The 20,027-nt window shown below is 45.1% G+C and overlaps 1 protein-coding gene across 7 annotated transcripts in view; it reads right to left on the reverse strand.

The window, feature by feature from the left end:
* Nucleotides 1–20,027, reverse strand: part of LOC115094262 (protein AF-10-like) — a 132,042-nt gene that overhangs the window by 60,453 nt on the left and 51,562 nt on the right. For all 7 annotated transcript variants that reach the window (XM_029607127.1, XM_029607125.1, XM_029607126.1 and 4 more), the window contains one exon: nucleotides 16,194–16,263. In XM_029607127.1, the coding sequence (XP_029462987.1) occupies nucleotides 16,194–16,263 (70 nt within the window). The remainder of the gene's footprint in view (nucleotides 1–16,193; nucleotides 16,264–20,027) is intronic.

Below are 20,027 nucleotides of genomic sequence, written 5' to 3' on the forward strand. Positions count from 1 at the left end.
TTCTTACAGTTGGTGCCTCCTTTTCTGGAAATTCCTGTTAACCAGGGAAATAAGTTTATATTCTCTGATTCTACTCATATGGAGAAATTTCTTTTCAATAAGACAGTGGTGAATTAAAATCTTTTCTTTATGTCTAGTTGGGGATTGGGGTTATAAAAAAAAATGTTAAGATTACTTACCTGGTAATCTCCTTTTCCTTAGTGTATGCAGATGGACTCAAAACAAATGGGTATAGTATGCTCGTGCTAGCAGTTGGAGACGGATCTGACGTCAGCACGGGTACATATACCCCCACAGGAAGTGAAGCTATTCAGTAATCTTCCTTGCAAAAGCTGTTATAGCTATATGTGTACTGACCGATCGATTAATCCGTAGCTGGAGACCGCCAGTGTTCTCAACCGGAAGGCGTCGACACCCGGCAGGGTGGAAGCCCTATTATAAGCAAAACATGGCTTACCGTGAGTCAGCGAATCCCCATGTATACCGGCAGCCGGGCGGGATGCTGAGTCCATCTGCATACACTAAGGAAAAAGAGATTACCAGGTAAGTAATCTTAACATTTCCTAGCGTGTAGCAGATGGACTCAAAACAAATGGGATGTACAAAAGCTACTCCCGGACTGGGCGGGAGGCTGCCCGAGGACCGTTTAGGGTTGCCCTTGCAAATGCTGAGTCCTCCCTGGCCTGAACGTCCAGACCAGGGGTCAGGAACCTTTTTGGCTGAGAGAGCCATAAACGCCACATATTTTAAAATGTAATTCCATGAGAGCCATACAATATGTTTAAAACTAAATACAAGTAAATGTGTGCATTTTATGTAAGATCACACTTTTAAAGTACAATAAGTCTCTGAAAATATTACACCAGGCCTTAAGACACCAATACATCTCCTATTAGGAAAACGGACCAAGTCAGGCTGCTATAGAGTCCTACACAGAAACTACACGCCAGCAGAAAACCTCACCTGAATCACGTGCTGTCCCTCACCTAACATAGAATAAAGAGACCAAAACGCATAACAAGAAGCATGCAGACAAAACTGAATTGGAAACTGCAACAAGCCAGAGTCTCTGTATGCAGTGTAACAAAGGAAAAAAGAAACATCACCCATCCTTATAAAACAAATCAAGAAACATAAAATCATCAGCAGTAAAACTGTACTAACATAAAGAACATATTTCGAAACAGCTGAAGAGTGGAATATCCAATAATTAAAAACTCATATAAAACATTTCCAGATACCAACAAAATATTTCAAAATAGCAGACAAAGACCCAGTAATGAAAAATAAGGATACAAAAATTTTTTTGCTCTGCATACCTGGGAACGTTTGATATCAGGTGTCCTGAGATTGTTCTGAATTAGCAGGAGGTGGGGTGGTTTGCTTGGAACTTTCTCCTCTCTCAGTCACATACCAGCGCTCTCTCTCACACTGGCTCTCAATGACACACCTATACACACATGCTCTCAGTACTCACATATACCCATGTTTTTTCTCTCTCACTTATATAGGCTCTTAATTACGCATTTACACACATGCTATCTTTTCACGCTTACACACACACACACAGGCTTTCAATCACATAAATACATGCTGTCTTTTTCTCTCACACACAGACTCTCAAACATGTCCTCTCTTTCTCTCATTTACACACAGGCTCTCAATCACATACTCACATGCTCCCTCACCTAAATCAGCTCTCAATCACACACAGACACACATGATCTCTCTCTTACTTATACACACAGGCTCTTAATCATACATACACATGATTTCTCTCACACACAAAGGATCTCAATCATACACACATACTCTTTCACACAAACAGGTTTTCAATCACAAACTTACACATACAGGTTCCCAATGGTAAACTTACATTCATGCTCTCTCTCTCTCTCTCTCACAGGCAGGCTCTCAATCACAGACATACTCTCTTTCACATGTACAGGCTCTCAATCATTCACATACATGCATCTCTCACACACACACACACCCCCACACAGGGCCCCCCCCCCCCCGTGGCCCGGAAGAGGAAGTGGAGAGTATCGGGTGCCTGCGCGGCAAGAAGAGGCCACGCTAGTGCGCTCGGCATCGGCCCGAAGAAAAGAAGACAGCAGCGCGGCTCGGAGGAAAATGAAGAGGTTCAACCGCGGCCGATGGGACTCCGCCTCCGCGAGGGCTGAAAATGAAGAGGTTAGCGTTGGGAGGAGGCTGCTGCTGCCGCGAGTTCCCGGGGTGGGGGGGAGAGAGAGTGAATGAGCGAGCATTCACTCTCTCTCCCCCCCACCCCGGGAACTCGCGGCAGCAGCAGCCTCCTCCCAACGCTAACCTCTTCATTTTCAGCCCTCGCGGAGGCGGAGTCCCATCGGCCGCAGTTGAACCTCTTCATTTTCCTCCGAGCCGCGCTGCTGTCTTCTTTTCTTCGGGCCGATGCCGAGCGCACTAGCGTGGCCTCTTCTTGCCGCGCAGGCACCCGATACTCTCCACTTCCTCTTCCGGGCCGCGGGGGGGGGGCGGGAAGAAGAGAGCATGCCGGTGCCGCTGACTCCAGCTGTCCTGCCGCGTTCCGCCCGGGCTGACAGAATTTTAAGCCCGGGCGGAGGAGGACCGGGGAGCAGCTGGGTCAGCGGGAAAGTGCGGCGACTGTCTGCGAGCCAGATGCAGCCCTCAAAAGAGCCATATCTGGCTCGCGAGCCATGGGTTCCCGACCCCTGGTCCAGACGGTAGAATCTGGAGAAGGTATGGAGGGTGGACCACGTCGCCGCTTTACATATCTCTGCAGGCGACAGCAGCTTAGCTTCTGCCCAAGAGGCCGATTGTGCTCTGGTAGAATGAGCCTTGACCTGTAGAGGTGGTGGTTTTCCTGCCTCTACGTAGGCTGCCTTGATAACTTCTTTAATCCAGTGGGCGATGGTCGGCCGTGAGGCCGCTTCCCCTTGCTTCTTCCCACTTTGCAGGACGAACAGGTGGTCCGTCATTCGTACTGCTTCTGACATTTCCAGATATCTGGACAGCAGTCTGCCAATGTGAAATGACGTAGTATTCGACCTTCTTCTGATTTCTTCAAACCGTCCGTGGTAGGCAAGGATATGGTTTGGTTGAGGTGAAAGTGGGAGACCACTTTGGGTAAAAAGGAAGGAACTGTACGAAGATGGATAGCCTCTGGAGTGATTCTAAGGAATGGATCACGACAGGATAGTGCTTGTAGCTCTGAGATGCGGCGTGCTGAACACACAGCCAGCAAGAACATCATCTTCAAGGTTAACAAACGGAGAGACAGGCCTCGAAGGGGCCTGAAGGCTGATCCCGCTAGAAATTCCAAAACCAGGTTAAGGTTCCACAAGGGCACTGGCCACTTCAGTGGCAGGCGAATGTGTTTAACTCCTTTCAGGAAGCGTGAAACGTCTGGGTGCTGGGCAATGGATTTGGCGTCACGTCTGGGACCGTAGCAAGACAGCGCTGCTACCTGTACCTTGATGGAGCTGAGGGAGAGACCTTTCTGAAGGCCATCTTGTAGGAAGTCCAAAATGATAGGAATCTGTGCGGTATGCGAATTGGTGCTGTGAGAATCGCACCAGACTTCAAAGATTCTCCAGATCCTGATATGTTAGTGATGTGGAGAACTTGCATGCTCGGAGGAGTGTATCTATCACCGGCTCTGAGTATCCTCTTTTCTTCAGTCTAGCCCTCTCAATGGCCAGACCGTAAGAGAAAATTGAGCTGGATCCTCGTGGAGGATGGGGCCTTGCCGTAGCAGGTCCCAGTATGGAGGCAGAGGTAGAGGATTCCCTGCCAGTAGTCGTCTCATGTCTGTGTACCAGGGTCTTCTTGGCCAGTCCAGGGCCACTAGAAGAACTAGACCTCTGTGTCGCTGAATCCTGTGAACAATGGCGCCCAACAGGGGCCATGGAGGAAATGCATATAGTAGGATCCCCTGAGGCCACGGCTGTACCAGGGCATCGATCCCCTGAGCTCGAGGATCCCGCCTGCGGCTGAAATATTTATTTATTTATTTTAAGTTTTTCTATACCGGCATTCGCGATAAATATCGCATCATGTCGGTTTACAATTAACAAGTGGATAGGGAACAAAAAAGGCAATAAATAACATTGATCCTAATAATAATAATAGTAATAATGGTAGTAATGATTAAACAAGTGCAGGCTAAGGATTGCAGTTACATTAAAACAAGGGAGTAATACAACTTGGAGCAGAGAAAAGAAGCTGGGGTTTTAATAGAGAGAACATATATGCCAGTCTATGTAATTGTAGCATTAATGAATTGCCCTTAAGTGGTAGAGAAGTTAATTACCAAGATTAAGGCAAAGTCTGAGCGACTAGTTAATAATGGAAAAGGTTCAGTTTAGTTCTGGAAAGGCTTTCATGAATAGCCACGTTTTGAGTCTTTTCCTAAATGTGGGAAGGCAGGGTTCCTGTCGCAAATCTGGTGGGATGGAGTTCCACAGTGTTGGTCCTGCAGTGGAGAAAGCCCTATCTCTGGCGGTTATGTGCCGCATGGATTTGGAGTGTGGTACTTGTAGGGATTCTCTGTAGGACTCTCTGATTGGTCTGTTGGACGTAAATTTTTTGAGAGGAATTTGAAGGTTGAGCTGAGAGTGTTGATGTATAGCTTTATAAATAGTGGTTATGGACTTATATATGATTCTGGAGTGAATTGGCAGCCAGTGCAGGTCTTTGAGGATTGGTGAAATGTGGTCTTTTCTTCGAGTGTTTGTTAATATTCTCGCAGCCGTGTTTTGAACCATCTGAAGGGGTTTAGTGTGAGATGAAGGAAGACCTAATAGCAAAGAGTTGCAGTAATCTAGTTTTGCAAATATTATTGATTGCAGAATAGTTCTGTAGTCATGAAAGTGGAAGAGTGGTCTTATTCTTTTTAAGACTTGGAGTTTATAGAAGCAGTCCTTAGTAGTTTGATTTATGAATGCTTTTAGGTTTAACCTGTTATCAATGATAGCTCCCAGGTTTCTTACTTGTGGAGTTTGAATATTGGGTGGAGGATTTGTGTCGATGTTACTGTGTTCTGATGAAATTAGGAGGAGTTCGCTTTTTGAAGAGTTTAGTATTAGATTAAGGTTGGAGAGGAGTCCGTCAATTTTTTGAAGACAAGTTTCCCAGAATTCTAGAGTTTTGGTGTAGGATTCTTTGACGGGGATGACTATCTGGACGTCATCTGCATAAAGAAAGTGTTTAAGGTTTAAATTGGTTAGCAGTTGGCAAAGTGGGAGCAGGTAGATATTAAAGAGCGTTGGTGAAAGGGAGGAGCCCTGCGGAACTCCCGTAGATGAAGAGTAGTGTTGAGATTCTTTGTTGTGTATTTTGACTTTGTATTTTCTGTTCCCTAACAACGATTTGAACCACGATAGTGCTGTTCCTGTTATTCCGATGTTTGCTAATTGAATTAGTAGGGTGGAATGATTAACCGTATCAAAGGCAGCTGAGAGGTCCAGGAGGATCAGTAAATAAGCGTGACCTTTATCCAGGCCCATGATGAGGTAGTCGGTCAGGGAAATTAGTAGTGATTCAGTACTTAAAAGCTTTTCTGAAGCCATATTGGGTCGGGAAGAGAATTTTATGTTCCTCAAGGTAGTCTGAGAGTCTGGAGTTAATTAATTTTTCCATTACCTTGGCTATGAAAGGGAGATTGGATATAGGATGGAAATTGGTAGGATCATTAGGATTTAAGTTAGGTTTCTTTAAGAGCGGTTTGATGGATGCAATTTTCAAGTCGTCGGGGTAGATTCCTTGTGCTAGGGAACAGTTAATAATGTCTGTCAGAGCATTGGAGATTGTGTCTGGTATTAGCAGGAAAAGTTTGGATGGGATGTGGTCTGATGGGTGTGATGAAGGTTTCATTTTCTTCAATGCAGCAAGTATCTCAGAAGTAGTGAAGGGTTCGAAGGATTGTAGAGTAATGTCTTTGTTGTGGTGGAAGTATGGGTTAGATGGCGCTGAAGTGTTGGTTCTCAGCTGTGTTATGAGGTTGGAGATTTTGTTGCTAAAGAAGAGGGCCAACTCCTCTGCTTTTTCTTGTGCTAGGTTGGCAGGGATGTCAGAAGTAATGGTTTGCGTTAAATTAGATACAAAGGCAAAGAGGGCTTTGGAATCAAAGATAATATGGTGGATCTTCTGTGCAAAGAAGTCCCTTTTTGTTTTTAATGTAGCGCTTTTGTATTGATGGAGTGTGAGTTTGTAAGCAGAGAGGGAAGTCGGTGTTGGTGTTTTCCGCCATTTGTTTTCCTTCTGTCGGAGGGAGTGTTTCAGTTTTTGAAGTTCTTCTTTAAACCAAGGTTGTTTTTTTGGAGGTGTTGTGTCTGAGTTTTTTTGTTGCCAGAGGACATAGATTGTTTGCTGCTGTTTCTGTTATCTTGGACCAAGAGTGGAGGGCTGAGTTGGGTGAAGAGATATCAATGAGTGGAAGTTCTGGGCCAAGATGATTGTGTAATTCCTCGGAAGTGCAAGATTTCCTGTATAAAAATTCTGGTTGTGGGACAGGTTTTTTGCTTGTTTGTTCTAGCGAAAAGGTGGAAGATATTAAAGTATGGTCAGACCAGGGAACAGGTTGGCATATGGGTGGAGTTGAGTGAGAGATGCTTGAGTTTACAAATATGAGGTCCAAGGTGTGACCTGCTCTGTGGGTAGGTTTGTTTATGATCTATAACATCTGGGAACTTGAGCATTGGATCTGTCTGCTAATAGGTCCATGGCTGGCGTCCCCCAGTGATCCACAATTATCTGAAAGGCTGTGGGTGACAGCTGCCATTCTCCCGGGTTTAGGCTTTCTCTGCTGAGGAAGCCTGCTGCAGTGTTGTCCTTCCCGGCGATGTGTACGGCGGAGATGTCCTGAAGATTGGCCTCTGCCCAAATCATCAGGGGAGTTATTTCTAGGGACACCTGTTGGCTTCTGGTGCCGCCCTGTCGATTGATGTATGCCACTGTGGTAGCGTTGTCTGACATCACTCTGACCGCTCTGTCACGAAGTCTGTGGGCAAACTGCAGGCACGCTAGCCTGACTGCCCATGCCTCTAGTCGGTTGATATTCCATCTTGACTCTTCTCTGGTCCACCGTCCTTCTCACTTGGGGGCTGGGTCCCTGCCACGAACCGGCCACCGGACCGAGACTCCTACCTCCGAGGGACCACGGAAATCAGCTCGGGAAACTCAACTGGGTGAGTGACCGCCTGGTATCACCACAGGAGTGCGGGGCTCGTCTTCAGTAGATGTCTTCTAAGAATTTAGTCATTAGAATTTGGAAAACACGCTCAGCGAGCGTGGGTAGCTCCAAACTGCTTTGGAGACGGAAATTACTGAATTGCTTTACTTCCTGTGGGGGTATATGTACCCGTGCTGATGTCAGATCCGTCTCCAACTGCTAGCACGAGCACACTATACCCATTTGTTTTGAGTCCATCTGCTACACGCTAGGAAAGTAGCCAATTTGTCATTTTGCCAATAATTATTACCTACTTTTCCCCTCTTGTCTTATTTCTTCTTATTGGTGACTTGGAATGTGCTAAAATATATTAAGTTTATCTTCTTGAGAAATTATGAATGTTATTTTCCTTTGCAGTTCATTTTTGCCTGGCTTTAACTCGTGTATATGATTTAACTAATAACAAAAACATAAATAAATTTTTTTAAAAATGGCCCAACAGGGAAAATATTACTGAACTGTGTCACATGCAAATGTATGCAAAGCTAATCATTAATATTAAAATGAAGTAACAGTCCATATAAATCCTTGGAAAGTTAACTGCACTTTAAGGGGGAGGTGGGTTCCCAATATTGCCTCTCTGGCTACACAAAAATATACTTTTTGTAACAGTGGAGTCCTCAGAATTCTTTCAAGTTTTACAAATCAGATGTATTCTTCAGGGTATATACCTAATCTTGTAGGAGGGGACTTTAATCAACTACTAGATCTGATGTTAGATAATTGTCTAAATGTAAAAGGTTGCATACAAAACCTCTGGAAAGGATTAAATCTTTTACAGAGGAGGGCTTTTAGACCCATGAGGAATCATATCCTACAGATAGAGATGATATATTTTTCTCCTTTTCTCAAACATATGCTAGAATAGTCTTGTTCTTGATATCCAAAACTGCTTATTCTTTCAGTAGTTCTGGCAGAGATCTCTAATACTACAGAGGGCAATTTTCCCCAAGTATTTACCAGGGCAAAATGTCCTGATTGAAAACTGCCTCTCTCTAAAATTACATTCAGCTTTCACAGCATATGTACGATCAGCCATATTAAAGACAGGCTTCAGAGGGATAGCCATATTCATCTGTGGTAGCACAAACATCACAGAGGCTGATTTATTGAGACATAAGCTTTCGAAGACAAGAATTCACTTCAGTCCCTAAAAGCTTATGCCTAAATAAAAGCTATTAATCTACAATATGCCACAAGCCTCTGTGCTGTTTTTATTTATTTTTAAAGAATTCCTGTTGGCATGTTTAGAGCGGGAAGATAAAATACTGTGCGTACAGGTGATTTTCATCTGCGCACTTGCTATTTTGCCCCTGCTCAGCAACACCTGTACAAATAGCAGATACAAAGCACGTAGACTCTTTGAGGTCCTCATTCAGAGGCATTTAGCCAGATAATTTAGCTGGATGGATGACATCAGAGTTAATAGTTGGGCAATTATCTAGCTAAATTTTAGCCAGATATCTTAGGGGCATTCCGGGGACATTTCGGAGTTACATTAGCCGGCTTAGCCTGCCAAAGAGCTGTGCTAAAGTTTGTCAGATAAAGTTATCTGGCTAACTTTACGATAGTTGATTATATTCAATAATATTACTGCACCATTGAATATACCTCTAAACTTAGCCAGATAAGTTTATCCAGCTAACTTTGCTATCCAGGTACTGACTGAATATGGACCTTGTTAGTTACATACTTTGCAGCTGCTAATGGAAACATCACAGGTTATTTCCCTTTGAAAATTGTCATAAATTAAAAGTGTTCAAAGCACCCACATAGCTTGCAACTACGCAGGCTATCTGATCATTGCCCCAGAATATCAGATCAGCTGGAATCTCTAACTTTGAGCTGGGAGGGTGTGAGTCTCCCCAGTCTGATCTGTTGCTTTAACTCTAGGCTTCCAGAGCATTTGGATTTGGTAGATCTGGTTGATAGAGCAATTGTCAAATATTTCTTATTCAATAATTTATGTGAGATTTTGCCCACTCTTAAAATGGGACATTTTTACAGTTGCTCTTAAGAGAAAGAAGATGGAAGTAGGATGCTGGTGACAGAAGCAACTAAAAGTTTGCTCTCCTCCAAAACCTCTGAAGCAGCGTAAGGCCTCTATGTTAGTATGCTTAAGTAGCCTGAAATCCCTCTTAGCAGATTCTGCCTCAGGTAGTTAGGATCAGACTCAAATGAGAGATTCAAGTCAGAACACAGCTCATCAAGTCGACCTGCCTATAACAGGTGACATTATCAGATATAGGTTTTCCGTGCTGGACTCTGTCCAGAAACTTTGACTGACATACTGAGCATGCCCAGTATGCCACTATCCACGCAGGGTCCCTCTCCAGTCTCATAACATAGAATTTCAAAAAATAAAACAAACATAAGAGAAACCCAACTCCACAGGGTGGCAGGCGGGTTTCGTGAGGACTAACATCTTGCTGTCCTAGGAGAACACCTGTTACTCTGCTTTCTCCTAGGACAAGCAGGATGGTAGGTAGTCCTCACACATGGGTGAATCCCCAGCTACAGGCTGCTCCCCAACACAAAAAGGGGACCAACAAGCACCAACCAGGTGCCAACGGGCACAACAACCACAGTGCTGTTGGTAACAGAGGGAAAGACAGCCTGAACCCAAACAACGGGCCCTAGGTAGGGAGAGTTGGGTTCTACAGCTGAAAGAGATTCCAGAGGACAGATGTCGGCCACCTTTGTCCAAACAGTAGTGAGCAGTGAACGTGTGGAAGGAACTCAACGTCACAGCCTTGCTGATTCTCAGGTCAAGAGCACCACTCTCAGGTGGGCCACCAAAGCTGCCATGGCTCTGACAGAATGAGCCTTAACATGACCACTAAGCTGCAGTCCCACTTGCACATAACAGAAGGAGATGCAGTCTGCCAGCCAGTTAGACAGTGTTTGCTGGCAACCACAACTCCTAATCTGTTCTTATCAAACGAGATTAAGAGTTGTGTGAACTGTCTGTGGCCTGCTATCTGCTCCAGGTAGAAGGCCAAGGGTCTCTTGCAATTCAAGCTGTGCAGAGCCCATTCGCCCCGGTGTGAATGAGGAAAAAAAGGTGGGCAGGACCATTGACTGGTTAAGATGGAAATCTGTCACCACCTTAGGCAGGAATTTAAAGTGCAAACGTAGAACCACCCTATCATGAAAAGTTTGTATATGGTAGGTACGTCACCAATTTTATTTTATTTATTTAAAATCTTTTCTATTCTGTTGTTAAGCAGGTGCCATCACAACAGTTCACAATAGGGCACAAAAACTAAATGTTGTATAAAGTGTCTGGAATTCTAACTCTTAAAACAGGTGCCATCAATATACTGTAACATAATTTCACAATAAATATTATTTGGTGGGTGTTATAAGTCATGTCCAGTTTTTTCTTACTCTGCTATAAAATATAGTACTAAACTCTAGTTCTTTGTTGTTTAAAAATAAAAAGGAAGAATGCCTGAAGCTCGATGACCCTGTGCGCCGAAGTGACCACAACCAAAAACATGACCTTCCAGGTCAAGTATTTCAGGTCACAAGTGCACTGTGGCTCGAAAGGATACTTCATGAGCTGAACTAACACCACATTAAGGTCCCAGGACACAGCAGGAAGCCACAGGGGAGGCTTCAGCTGAAGCAGCTCTCGCATAAAGCACCCCACTATATGTTGCACAGAGATGGGTGAACCATCCACCCCTTGGTGGTAGGCCCAGATGGTACTCAGATGTACCCTGACAGAGGTGGTCTTCAAGCTAGCATCCGAAAGGTGCAGCAGATAGTAAAGTAGCCTCGGTGTAGAGCAGGAGGATAGACCTAAGCCATGGCGCTCACATTACATGGAAAACCTCCTCCACTTCAGACCATAAAAGACTTCCTTCACTTCCTGGTGGAAGGCTTCCTGGAAGCCACCAGGACCCAAGCACAGGGCAAGGGGCTGCAAGGTTTGCTTCACAACATCCAAGCCATCAGAGACAATGCCCTGAGGTTGGGATGTTGCAGCCTGCCCTGATCCTGTGAGACAAGGTCAGGGGAAGTCCCCAGATCCATCAGTTCTCAGACAGAAAGATCCTATAGGAGCAGGAACCAGATTTGCCTCTGCCAATGAGGGGCTATGAGGATCATTGTCCCCCTGTCTTGCCTGAGCTTCATCACCAGCGGAAGCAGAGGATATGCATACAGAAGGCCTTGCTCCAGTGACGGGCAAAGGTATCAGAGGCTGGTTTGCCAACTCTCACGTCCGGGGTTCTCCAGAGGCTTCCTCCTGATTCAAGGTCCACTCGTGGGGTTGGAAGGCTTGACTCAGCCGATCTATCACCACACTCTCCATTCTGGCCAGGTACATGGCTTGTTGCAGTATGCCCTGAGACTGAGCCCATGACCAAATCTGAACTGCCTTCTGGGCACAGGAAGAACAATCTCGTACTTCCCTGCTTGTTGATGTACCATATCGCCACTTGGTTGTTGGTGTGGATCAGAACCCTGAACGCCTACAATGTGTAACAGATCACCCTAAGCTCCAGGACGTTGTCCTGAGCAGACTACAGACCCTGCATGCGGAGCCCCTCCACATGGGTGCCGTGCCCTACCCCAAGGTGGACGCATCTGTGATAAGTATAACTTGGGTAGTGGGACACTGAAAATAAAGCCCCTACTCCAAACTGGACAGGCTCTCCCACCAAGACAAGGAGGTCCTGAGAGCCGAAGTAACACTGATGTGCACGTGGAGGCCCTGAGTGGATTGTTGCCAATGGGACCACCGTGTCCAATGAGCCCTGAACATATGCAAGCAAGCCAAGGGAGTAACATGGATAGCCACAGATATGTGACCCAGCGATTGGAGCACATGGCGGGCTGAGACCTGCTGTCTCTGGTGCACCACTCCTGCAAGGGATGCCAATGCGAGCGCCCGGTCATGAGAAAGAAAAGCTTTGGCTTGAGCTGTGCCAGCCGTGCACCGATAAAGCTTAACTGAGGCAATGTGTTAAGATGGGACTGCGGGTAGTTGATGACAAACCCCAGGGAGACCAAACACCCAAATGGTCAAGTGCAGGGATCAAAGCGCTCCCTTTTGGGAAGCAATCTTGACCAGCCAATCGTCCAAGTAGGGAAACACCTACACCCCCAGATGGCGGAGGTGTGCCCCCATTATGACCAGACACTTTGTGAATACCCATGGGGCAGAGGCAAGGCCAGGCAATACCATGTACTGGAAATGCCTCTCACCCATGACAAACCGAAGATACACCCATATAAAAATCTTCCCTGGTCACAGGAAGTATGCGGCTTTCAGACTGAGGGAGCAAAGCCAGTCCCCTCTTTACAGGAGGGGAATCAGGGTACTCAGAGAGACCATTTTGAACTTTTCTCTTCTGGGAAACCTGTTCAAGACTCTCAGGTCCAAAATAGGATGTAGAGCCCCTGTTCTCTTTGGAATCAGGAAATAACGGAAGTAGAATCCCCGCCCTTGCTGCTGCAGTGAAACGGGTTCGACTGCTCTGGCAGTTACAAAGGCGGAGAGCTCAGTCAAGAGTATTTCCTGATGCGAGGACAGACCCCAAGAGGGGCACAGGGGAGAGTGCAGAGGGTCACCCCAAAAAGATTCAGCCGGTACCCTCAACGAATGATGGACAGGACCCACAGGTCTGAGATGACACTGGGCCAGCGGTCCACAAAGAAACGTAGCTAGTCTCTGACCAGAAGGCCAGTCAAGGGTAAGGTTGAATGGCTTATACTGCCCCGCAGCCATTCAAAACCCCATAGCAGGGCTCGGCTGGGGCGCTAGCTGAGGCCTGAGGGTCCGCTGCTGTCTGGAGTGGCCCCAGCGCCCACATGCTGAGAACGGGCACGAGAGGCAGAAGGATAATACTTCCTCTGAAATAAAAGGATCTCCTCTTGACCTGCTGCAAGGATTTTTTGGCAAAGGACAGTGGATCCATTGTACTGGCAGAGAGATGCTGAAATGTCTCATGGTGATCCTGAGCTGCAGCATCCCTCACCTTGTCTCCAAATAGGTTCTTGCCAATACACAGCAGGTCAGAGGCTCAGAGCCAAGCCATCCTGCGAGCACCGATGTCCACTGATACCACACTGTCTGCCATTTCAAACACGTTGTAGATGGATCACACTTCATGTTTGTTACATTCCAGGCCTTGTTGGATGACTAAACAAGGCATCCTGCTGCTGTTGGGGCAGGCACTCAGAAAAATCCTGGACCTGCTTCCAGATTCCTGGAGTACTGAGTCATGAACAGCTGGAAAGAAGCAATACAGGCAAACACCACAGCGCTCTGAAACATCTTCCTACCCAGTGCATCGAGTGCCCTGTGCTCCCGACCCAGAGGGGTGGAAGCATGGGTGCGGGAACACTTGGCCCTTTTTAGGGCAGACTCAACCACAACCAACAGGAGAGGGAGTTGGCGCCTCTCAATCCAAGGCCTGCAGGACTAGATAAACAGCAGCCGCCTTTTGATTCACTAGAGGCACGGAGATCGGATGTTACCAAATCCTAAGAAGTAACTCCTTGAAGAAGTCATGGATAGAAACAGCCACCACCTCCTTTGGGGCATCAACAAACTAAAGAACCTCCAGCATCTTATGCCTAGCATCTCTTCCATCAAAAGCTGAAATGGAATGGTTTCTGCCATGGTCCAGACAAACCCCGCAAAGGTCAGGTCCTCGGGTGGGGACCAGCTCCACTCCTCCAGAGGAGACAGGTCCGAAGGAAGATCCGAGTCATCTGATGAAGATACTTGAGATATCAACCCCACAGGTTGTACAGAACTTCTTCACTGAGATCACCCGGAGACACCAGTGGAGGGCCCCTGCTCAAGCGCCTCAGCTTGGGTACAGAGGCCCCTGAAGGACCTGGAATTGGACCGGGTAACACTAGCCCTGCCTCCTCGGAGGAACCCACAATGGGAATCGCACCTGACAGAGGAGGCAACAGTGGCTGCCGGGGCATCAATGGACCTCTGGGAACTGGCAGCGGCTGCTTAGAGAGTACGTCAAGAAGGACATTGAGGTGCTCCAACAGCGATGTCAACATCAAGGGTTCAGGCTCCGGCACCGTGGGGCCAGCGATTCGATGCCCTGCAGGGCTTGAACAACTGCCAGTTGCATCCCAACTTCTCTTGAAAATCTGCCAAAGACAGGACAGATGGAGGAGGGGGACCATCGCCAGATCTCCCTCGGAGCCCAGCACCGGTGGGGGAACGCCTGGGACTCCCAGATTTGATGGAGGATGGTGCCTCCTCTCCGCGGGGTCGTTTTGGGGGCATCACAGTAGACACTGGTGCTGACCTGAGCCCAGTAGAGACCAGTGGCGATGCTTCCTGGTCTTCCCACAGTGCTCTGCCCAGCCTTTCCCCCGCGCCAAGGAGGAAGGAGACGATCCCGACAACCTGGAGCATGAAGACACTGACGACATCTGATCTCTGGCACCATTCTCCAATGAGGGCCCTGGTGTCTATGCCCCCGTCAGTCGAGGGTTCCAACTTCTTCAATCTGAAGAGCTTCTCCATCTTGTTCAGGCACGCGCACCAGCTCTTATGAGTCATCTGGTCACAGAACAGACACCCCCGAACATCGTGCAATGCCCCCCGGGCAGAGAATACACACGTTTAGCAGCTCCATGAGGGCCATAATCCAAGGGCACTGCCAATGCCATGAGAAGAAAGCCAGCGAGCACCGAAGGAACACAGTTGGGAATCTACCGCACAGAAGGGAAAACAAAAAAAAAAAAAAAAAAACTTTATCACAATGCACAGCTAACTAAGCTGGGGGAATGGAGAGGGACCCGATACAGGAAAGTCAACGAATTGACTGAGAAAAGCTTTCCAATGCAGATAACAGAGCGCGAACTCCACGACCGCAAGACAATAGCTTCATGGAAAAGAAGAGACTGGAGAGGGACCCTGAATGGATGTGTGGACGGTGGCATTCTTGGCATACTCAGTGTGCCAGTCAAAATTTGACATAAATTTTCCATACCGTGCTCCATCTGATGATGTCACCCATGTGTGAGGACTACCATCTTGTTTGTCCTAGGAGAAATATTTCCACAAGAAAGTTGCTGTGGGAGCAAATACTCTCTCACTCAGAATGAGGCTCTCCAATTTCAGGAGATGGATTGATGTCTCTTGACTGCCTCGGGACACTCATCAGAATTTATCACTGTCATTCTTAGTTGCCACATGCACTAACTCCGAATTACAGCTCCAACTTCAATGTCTGCAGCCAGTGAAACCACCGATCTGCAAGATACCCCCCGATTATCACCAGCCCATATAGAAATGAGGTGTGGAAATGAAAGAAAACCTGGTCACTTAAAGTGTATGAGGTCCATGTTAATGAAAGTGCAAGAAGCAAGTCTCTAATCTGCAGTCCAAGAAGGGAACTGGAGAGAAAAGGAACTTGCAGTCATGTGATGCAGTTCTTCCAACAATCAGAAGACCTGGCAGATTTACTGACCCCCAAACCTGCTGCTGCAGAAATATATCCTATGGTACAGACTGGGTTGGTGGGGAGAATGACATGGAGTGTTCTAGAAATTTAATTTTGCTTCAAAAAATACACCGGATGAACAATCTTGTGCGTTGGGAAAGGGCAGCTTCTGTTAAGAAAACATTGAAATAAAAATGTCACATAGGACCTGATTCATTAAGGCTTTTCTCCTTCTGTGGGAAAAATGCTAATTTGGGACTCATATCTAGAGTGATTTTGAATTATGATATTTGAAAGCAGCTAATAAAATCCTTCCACATTTTTCTGTATCCAGAAGCAAATATGAGGTCTACAACTTTACAGAAAGCTCTTTCAATTAAAATTGCAAAAAAAAAAAAAAAGATAGAACTTTAACACACTCCACAGTGGTAGAAATATAAAAAGACAAAAAAAAAGAGCTGTACTAGGACATAAGAATAAAGTACAAGTCTGTGAATAAAACGTGTTCCCAGGTACCCAATACTTACTCTGATGATGGACTTGCTTGCAGTTTCCTTCCCTCAAGTCTGCAGCTACTGCCTCCGAGAGCATTGTGTGCTGTGGAAATGCCACAGAGCTGTGAGATTCATTCTGAACATGCCAATAGAAGTGTAACAAGCAAGTATTCTGTACTACATATGGAGTGACAGAAGCTCAAATACCAAACAAAACAGAGAACATGAATATATGTCAAAAAAAGATACAAAACTGGTACCAGTCGCCCAAGATATCAGAAGACCGATCAAAAAAAAAAAGTTTCAAGCATAATTCGATATATTGCCTGTATATACAGTATATTAATTACACTTTGTGTGCGCCATATGGATTCTCTCTTTGGCAGATTTACTGCAGTAAATCAGACTGAGATCAGACCCAACATGCCCAGGTTTAAAAATAAGAGTCATTCCTGCCATGGTATGCAGGAAGCCCTCAGTAGCAGTGCTTTGTACTGCCATGCAGAAGGACCAGAGTATGATTTCCAACTCAGGTCTTCTGCTCCCGGGTCAGATGGGAATGCTGCAGAGAAAGCATTCACAGCCCCTTGGGGGGGGGGGGAAGGCGAGAGGGAAGTCAGCCATTATGCAATGGAGACATCCACTGGCCAGATTTAGGACTCAAGATTCCAGGGGTCCTGAAGAAGCCCTAGTACTTGAAGACATTTGCTACAAGGTCTGAACTAAAATAAATTGGGAATGAAGGCTTACAACTACAACTGAGATGGAAGCCAAGATGGTGGTGTGACACAGGCTGTGTTTAGCTGCTCTTCGTTTTCCTTTTTATTTACCTTCGTTATGCTGTCCAAAAGTGTTAAGGGGAAGGTTCGGGGGTTTCCCCCCCCCCTGATATTCCTCTCCCCAGGCAGCAGCTCATATCTTTCATGCCCAGCACTAGTAGGGGCTGAAGACTCCACTGCAGGGACACTCAGTCGTGAAGATCTCAGATCACCTCCCACAGAGAGAGAGATTCGCCGCTCTGCTTCCATCAGATGTGCACTCCGACGACGCTCCTGCGATGACTCCCTTGGTGGGGGCTATAGGTGGAGTGCCATCCAAGCAGCTCTTTGTATCACACCTGCTCAGCAAGCCTGGTGGGGAGAGCTCTGCAGCTTGTCCTCCTCTCTGGTCGTACCCCAAGGAGGACCTTTGTCATCATTTGAATCGGCCTTGTTACACAGAGTTGCTCTGAATGTGCAAAGTCCAGTGAATCTTCACTTTCGATAAAAAAGCTGGCAGTAGTTATGTTGGATGCTATCTAGGATCTACCGGTGGGCTTGGTAGATCCCTTAAAGATTCCAATAAAAAAATAGTTCTTTTGACTTCTGGAGTTTGAATTCACCAAGATAGAAAGTGACTCTCAAACTGCTGCTATTCATGAAAAGCTGGCTAATTCTGAACATATGATTAAAGACAAGTTTTTAATGCATCTGTAGCCAAGGACGCTAACATCTTGTTCAGACATGTGGAGTTTTTTGAAAACCAGGCCAGACATTTAAATTTAAGATTTCTTAATTTCCCTAAAGTGTTTGGAGAGACGTGGTGTCTCTCCAAACACTCCAAACACTATAATATATCCACAAAATATTTTGTGTGTGGTAAGTGGTTTACCACACAAAAAATATTTTGTGGATATATTATAGTTTGACTCTGGACAAATTTCCTCTAATAAAGCTATTTTCCTTCCTGCTAACAATGAAGCAAATGCTCAGAATTTTCAACCTCTCACAATATTGCTGATAAATAAAATTTAGACATTTTATATGCCGTCATTCCAAATATAGATCATAACAGTTTACAAAGTGACATTCATAGTTATGACTCAAACAATGATTGTTACAGAGGAAGTATTCCTAATCATGTATTAATGTCTATCTTGTGAATTTTCTATTACATATTATCTCTCGTTAGATTTATTTTTTTGTGTTTCGATTATTATCTTTTGTCTTTTTGGTTCTCTGTTTTCAGGTGTCTTAGATTAATTCATACGTGTTTTTGAATAGCCATGTTTTTAGTTCGCATTTAAATCTTTCTATTAGGTAAAATACAAAACATCTCAAGCATTGAATTCTATAGCTTTGGGTCCGCTACAGAAAACACACAATCTCTTATTTGCATCAGATGTGTGCTCTGTCGGAATAGTCAATAGTCCTTTATTTTGGGATCTTAATGTTTGCTGAGGTGTGCAAGGCTGTAGTGTTACTCCTCACAAGCTGGAGTTATTATAACGAGTGATGCTGAAAAATTGTTAATGCTTTATAATAAATTCTGGATTGTACTAATAACCAATGAATGAAATCAACGAGGGTGTAATGTGGTTATATTTCTTGGATCTTAGCAGGAGTCTTGCTGCGGCATTTTGTAATCGTTGTAGTGGTTTTAACTGACATGCTGGAAAACCTAGTAGTAAGGAGTTGCAGTAGTCTAGGTTTCAGAATATTAGAGTTTGCAATACAGTACCGAAGTCTGCCATGGTTATTAATGGTTTCAACCAGTGTAGTATACGCAGCTTGGCATAACCACTTTTGATTAGTTTACTGATGTGCACTTTCGTTGTTAGGGTCTATTTAGTTGCATTCGTAAGTCCCATACTTGGTCTGAGGGATTTATTTGAAAGTTGCCCAAGTCCAGGAAGAGTGGTTTAACTATCGAAGTGTTTTTACTTAGCCAAACGATGGAGAGGAGGAGTACAATTACCTGATCCCTCCAATCAGAACAGGAGGCGGGACTATATATTCCTACTGACGGCGGCGCGCAGCCAACACCAGGCGCGCGCGGATGTGTCTGGCTTTGCCTGATTTGCCGGATTTGCCAGGACTTCAAGTAATAGTAAGTTGAGATTTTCTTAAGTGATTTTTGGTTGAACTCTATACCGATTCCTTCCCCAAGAAAATCGCTACGAATTAGAATAAACAGTACAAAATCCGACTGTATCTTGAAGAGTCCAGGCTTAATTTTCATTAAAGAATATGCCTCACACAAAGAGAAAGGCAAAATTGCGCCTAGTCTCTAATATTTCTTCATTGCCTGGTCAAAGACAGGTATCAGATTGGCTGGAATCTTCTCAATTAACCCCCGTGGAACAGGCCGCTGTGCGGGAGGATTCTGAGCAAAATCTCAAACACCTGGCCACTGAAATATCCTTAAGTCCGGGGGCACCTGACATACCATCTCCTCCTGGCTATAAGGGGAATTCCCCCTTAGTGGAGCCAGAGGAAATTAGTAAGGTTGTAATTGGTTCTGAATCTGGACTAAACTTACAAGAGGAATTAAAAATGAGTGATCATTTGGAGGAATCTCCTCAGAAAGAAGAAGCGTTGGATCTAAGTGGGGAAGGAAGATCTCAAGTGGAATTTAAAGACTCTAGTACACCTAAGATGTCTAATATTAATATAAATATGATTGACTCCTTAAAATTAGATCAAGTTAATGTTAAAGTAAAAAAAACCTAATACTGTAACTTTAGAATCCCTTTGGAATTATATGGTTAAAATTGATTCTCTTATTTGTAAATCTGACAGGTGAAGTGAGACAGGTAAATATATCTTTGAAGGAGAATAGTAAAAAGATTCAAGAACAGCAAAGAAAAATTGATAATATAGATAATCGATTGAAACAAGCTGAGAATATTCAAGGGTTACAGATGAAAAATGAAATAGTATTTCAAAGAAAAGTTGAAATGTTGGAAAATACAATAAGGGCATTGAATTTGAGGATAACTAATTTTCCAGTTTCTGATTATCTAAGTCCAATTGACTTGTTTAAATCATATGCTATCAAAATTCTTAATATACCTGAACAAGCCTCTCCTGTAGTAGTTAGAGCATT

Source organism: Rhinatrema bivittatum, chromosome 6, assembly GCF_901001135.1.
Source record: "Rhinatrema bivittatum chromosome 6, aRhiBiv1.1, whole genome shotgun sequence".
In the NCBI taxonomy this organism is placed as follows: domain Eukaryota; kingdom Metazoa; phylum Chordata; class Amphibia; order Gymnophiona; family Rhinatrematidae; genus Rhinatrema; species Rhinatrema bivittatum.